This window comes from Saccostrea cucullata, unplaced genomic scaffold (genome assembly GCF_032062105.1).
Source record: "Saccostrea cucullata isolate Sc308-1 unplaced genomic scaffold, CSIRO_AGI_Scuc_v1 ctg10291, whole genome shotgun sequence".
In the NCBI taxonomy this organism is placed as follows: Eukaryota; Metazoa; Mollusca; class Bivalvia; order Ostreida; family Ostreidae; genus Saccostrea; species Saccostrea cuccullata.
In genome coordinates, this window is record NW_026924829.1 from 1 (window position 1) to 5,517 (window position 5,517).

General features: G+C 39.2%; 1 protein-coding gene across 1 annotated transcript; it reads left to right on the forward strand.

Moving 5' to 3' along the window:
* Positions 1-1,939: 1,939 nt before the first annotated feature.
* On the forward strand, positions 1,940-3,893 carry LOC134267393 (uncharacterized). The gene is made up of 3 exons (XM_062749612.1): positions 1,940-2,694; positions 3,003-3,257; positions 3,344-3,893. The coding sequence occupies exons 1-3, from the start codon at positions 1,940-1,942 to the stop codon at positions 3,891-3,893; spliced, it is 1,560 nt and encodes a 519-aa protein (XP_062605596.1).
* The last annotated feature ends 1,624 nt before the right edge of the window (positions 3,894-5,517 follow it).

Below are 5,517 nucleotides of genomic sequence, written 5' to 3' on the forward strand. Positions count from 1 at the left end.
AGAGGCCATGTACCCGGAAACTTTGGTCATGATTTGAACACATTAAATGGAATCTACACTATCTGAAGATGCTTCCATATAAATATGATTAATTATGGATTTGCTATTCTTTAGAAAAAGATTTTTAAAGAATTTTCCTATATATTTCTACGCAAAACTTTGGTCGGCCATTGTAGCCCAACCCTAACCACGGGGGTCATGATTTGAACAAATTTCAATCTACACTACCAGAGCGTGTAAACAGAGAAAAACCATGGCTAGTAGCTTCAAGAACCCTCCAGCATTTGATCAAAAGTCCATGACCTATGAAACATGGAAAACGAAGTTGCAGTGTTGCAACTGGTAACAGAACTGTAAAAAGAAAAACAAGCCCTGGCTGTGTCATTGTCCCTGACTGGAAATGCTAGAGAAACAGCAATGGAGCTTCCAGCGGAGGAATTAGGAAAAGAAGACGGTAAGAAGAAAATAATGACACAATTAGATAAAGTTTTTCTTCGAGATGATAAAGACAAGGCATATGAGGCCTATAAAAACGTTGATTTGTTTAAGAAAACAGAAAATATGAAAATATCTGACTACATTGTTGAGTTTGATAAAAGATACAAGGCCAAAAAATTTGACATGGCACTCCCTGAGGCAGTTCTTGCCTTTAAAATCTTGGACAATGCAGGACTTTCCATACAAGAAAGACAGTTAGCATTAACTGCATGCACAGACCTCAAGTACAAAGCTATGGAGTCGGCATTACAAAGGATTTTTGGTAAAAGTGTGAGTTCTAGTTCAGATGTGAAAACTGATAACCCAGTCCTTACGATTAAACAATAACCTGTATTTTTCACACAACAGAAGAAACTAAACAACAAGCAAAAAGGGACAAATCCCCTAAACAAGTTTGGTAAAAGAACTAAGTTTGCAATATGTCAGAGTGTGTTTCATCGGGCAAAAAACTGTCCAGAGAAAAGAGCTTCTGTGCAGTTGGCAGAATGTGACTCGGACACGGTTGAGGATTGCAATGTTACTTTACTTACAAAAGATCAACCAACGATGAATGAGATTTTCATCTTAGAGACTTTAGGATCAGCAGTAATCGAAACAGCTTGCACCCTTACAGTGTGTGGAGAGAAATGGTTTGATTTGTTCTGTAAGGAAACGCATGAGAAAATACCAACAGTCACAAGTCGTCGAGCATTCAAGTTTGGAGATGGAAAAATAGTCTACTCATTCCAACGCGCCACAATACCAGCTGTCATTGGGAAAACAAAATGCAACATAGAAACAGAAGTTGTAAAAGCTGGCATCCCTCTTTTATTGACTAAATTTTCACTGAAAAGGCAGAAACAGTTCTGGACTTAAAAAATGACAGAGCAAGTATGTTTAATCAGCCAGTGAGCCTGGAATTCACTACAAGTGGACATTACTGTTTAAGAATTCTGAAAGATTCGTCTACAAACAAGGACAGCTTATTGAAAGAGGAAATTCTAGAAGTTACGGAAAACATGAGCAAAGCCGAAAAGAAAAAAATTAGTGATGAAACTTCACAAACAGTTTGGACATGCAACGCAAGAAAGACTGGATCAGTTATTGAAAAGTGCTGGGACAACGGACAAAGAAACGATGGAGTTATTACAGTCTGTATGTGAAGGTTGTAAAACTTGTGTGAAGTACAAAAGACCAGTACCGAGACCTGTTGTAGGATTGCCGTTAGCAACAGACTTCAACGAGACTGTAGCTGTGGACCTTCACGAATTGGAACCAGGACTCTGGTACTTGCATGTCATCGATGAATTCACTCGTTTTAGTTCCGGGAGCATCATGAAATCTAAAAAGTCATCAGAATTTGTGAAAAAAATTCTTTGAGTGTTGGTTATCAAAACACGGAGCCCCAAAATGTCTGTATAGCGATAATGGCGGTGAATTCAATAATGAAGAAGTTCGTGACATGGCAGAAAATTTCAATATGGAAGTGAAGACGACGGCTGCGAACAGTCCATGGAGTAATGGTTTATTGGAGCGTCATAACAGAACACTGACTGAAATTCTCCAGAAATTAAGAGCTGAGAATGACTGTGAATGGGAGACAGCATTAAACTGGGCACTTATGGCTAAAAATGCTCTACATAATGTGCATGGTTTTAGCCCGTATCAACTGGTATATGGACGTAACCCCAATCTTCCTAGTGTGCTAATCGACAGACCACCAGCTCTGGAAGGTAGTACTATGAGTACAGTGGTTGGGAAACACATCGAGGCACTACACTCCTCTAGAGCAGCTTTCACAAAAAGCGAGTGTTCTGAGAGAAACAGAAGAGCATTGAGGAAACAAACACTATCAAGTGGTGATCAGTACCAGAATGGAGATCAGGTTTACTACAAACGGCCAGATAGTGAAAAGTGGAAAGGCCCTGGTGTAGTTATAGGGCAAGACGGTTCAGTTATCTTTGTAAGATATGGTGGAATTTGTGTTCGTGTTCATCAGTGTAGAATCAGAAAAACAAACACAGTCATGGACACTACAGATGGACCCAAAGGAGACAAAGTGATAGCACAACAGCAGGAAGGAGATAATTGCATACAAGAAAACAGTGACTCTGAATTTGAACAAGATAACTTGGATGAACAGATGGGTGGAGTGGACAGCGAAGATAATGAGGCCAACAACCAACAATTGGAGTTGAAGAAAGGACAAGTCATCAAGTAACAAGATTCACAGAATGGGGAAAGCTGTGTTGCAAAAGTCATTGGACGAACTGGTAAAGCAACGGGAAACAACAAACATTGGTACAACCTGCATTATTTGGAGCCAGAGTCTCACAAAGGAGCTGAAATTTCAGTTGATATGGAAAAAGTCCAGGATTTAGAGATTTGTGATAGTGAGAATGTGATGGTCTTGACTGACGTGTGTTTAGAACAAGCTAAACAAAAGGAACTTTTGTCTTGGAAAACAACAATGTGTATGTTGAGGAGAAGGACCAGAAATGTATTTCGACAAGGTGGATTTGTAGCCTCAAAGACACGGATGAAGGAAAAAAACACAAAGCCAGACTTGTAGCTCGGGGATTTGAAGAAATAGACAGAGAAGCCATACCAAAGGACTCGCCAACTTGTGGTTCAGATTCTGTCAGACTTGTCTTAACTGTATTGGCTCAGAGAAACTGGAGCGTTTACACTATGGACATTAAGACAGCATTTCTCAAGGTTCAGAAATTGGACGCAAGATTTACATCAGGCCGCCACCAGAAGCTGGTTGTAAAAGTGCAGTATGGTAAATGCGTAAATGTGTGTATGGGCTGTCTGATGCTTCTCTAAGCTGGTACAACAGAGTCAAAGAAGTACTTATTGGCAGTGGTGCAGAGGTTTCTAAATCTGATCCAGCAGTTTTCTTTTGGAAGAATGGTGACCAAAGAGTAGATGGCATCCTTGCTTGTCATGTAGATGACTTCTTATGGGGAGGATCAGCGGAATTCAAGAACAAGGTGATCAAAGAAATAAGAAAAACTTTTCTTGTTGGAAAGGAAGATGGTGATGAAAACAGTTCATTTTCATATGTAGGAATCGAATTGTCCAAACATGAGAAAGGTATTGAACTTAGCCAGTATAACTATCAGAAGAACATTCAGTTCATCCCTGTTGATAAGAGTCGTCTTGTAGATAGAGAGGCTGCACTAACATTAACAGAAAAAGAATGCCTTCAGTCGAAAATTGGGCAGATACTATGGACAGCACGACAAAGTCGACCAGATGTCATTTTTGATGCATCCAATCTAGCATCAAACTTCAAAAGGGCTAATGTTCAGACTTTGATTGAGGCAAACAAGATCATCAGAAGAATCAAGTCAGAGAAGGTTACCCGGAAATTTCAAAATCTTGGACAGCAAAGAAATATGAAGTTGTGATATTTTGTGATGCGTCCCTTCGGAACTTGTCTGATGGAGGAAGTCAAGGTGGACATTTTATTGCTCTCATTGGATCTGATGGGCTCTTCTCACCCTTAACCTGGCAGTCAAAAGGAATCTGGAGAGTAGCAAGAAGCACACTTGCGGCAGAGACACTAGCAATGGCTGACGCCATTGACACTGGAATGTACTTGGCTTCACTTTATGGGGAATTGACCAATAGACCAAACTTACCCATTATTTGTGTAACAGACTGTCACTCTCTCCAAGATGCAATTGAATCGACCAAGCAAGTTTCAGAAAAAAGGTTTAGAATGGAAACGGTATTAGAGAGTTGATCCAGCAAAAAACAATCACTGACGTAAAATGGATAGAGAGCGAAAATCAGCTGGCTGACTGTTTGACAAAGAAAGGGGCATCATGTCTGAATTTACTCAAAGCACTACAAAATGGTGTTTGTGTAAACAAGTGCTTGAGACAGTAAAGCGTCTCCAGGAAACTTTGTAAATAGTGTATATATGTTAAGTTTGCAAAGACAGTATTTAGTTGACTTTTGGTTATATTGCTGCCACAGGATAGTTGGCAGTTTTCTTTCTTAAAAGAAGAAGGGGAGTTTGTTACCAGTTTTGGGTCATTAGTCACCCCCAAGACAAAAACAGTAGAAAAAGATTTTTAAAGAATTTTCCTATATATCTATGTAAGTAAAACTTTGGTCGGCCATTGTAGCCCAACCCTAACCACGGGGGTCATGATTTGAACAAATTTCAATCTAAACTACCTGAGGAAGTTTCCATATAAATATGATGAATTATGTCTTTGTCATTCTTGTGAAGAAGATTTTTAAAGAATTTTCTGATATAGTTCTATGTAAAACTTTGGTGAGCCATATTGGCCCCGTCCTACCTCCGAGGGTCATGATTTGGACAACCTTAAATCTACACTACCAGAAGATGTTTTCCCATAAGTTTCATCTTTCCTGGCACAACGGTTCTTAAGAAGAAAATTTTTAAAACATCCCACCAAATTTTCCTTAATTCCAAATTATCTCCCCCTGAATGAGGGCATGGCCCTTCATTTGAAGAAACTCTTCACCCAAGGATGCTTTGTGGAAAGTTTGGTTTAAATTGGCCCAGCGGTTCTTGTGAAAATGTGAAAAGTTTACATACAGACAGACGGACAGACGGACAGACAGACAGACGCCGGATAAAATGTGATCAGAAAAGCTTACTTGAGCCTTCAGCTTAGGTGAGCTTAAAATTAAAAGATTTTTTAAACCTGTCAGAACGGTGGTTTCTTCAGCCTCTATAGCTTTACATAGTTAAACATAACATCATGGGAGACCTGTCAAAACAAATCAGTACAATGAGTAAATATTTCTGTATATCTTCAATGACTTAAAAGACTAATATTATACATGTAGTATGGTTTAATTATTTAAAATATTCATGGAAATGTTTCATGATGCATTGATAAAAGTTGTCTGATTCTCTCAAAACTGTAACACATTTTTTGTCCCCTATATGGTTTCCTCTGCGTCCGTCCGTCCTGTCCGTCCGTCTGTCTGTCCCACAAATAAACTGTCCATCTGATTCTGATTAGAATCCCGTAGATTATCTCCTCCATT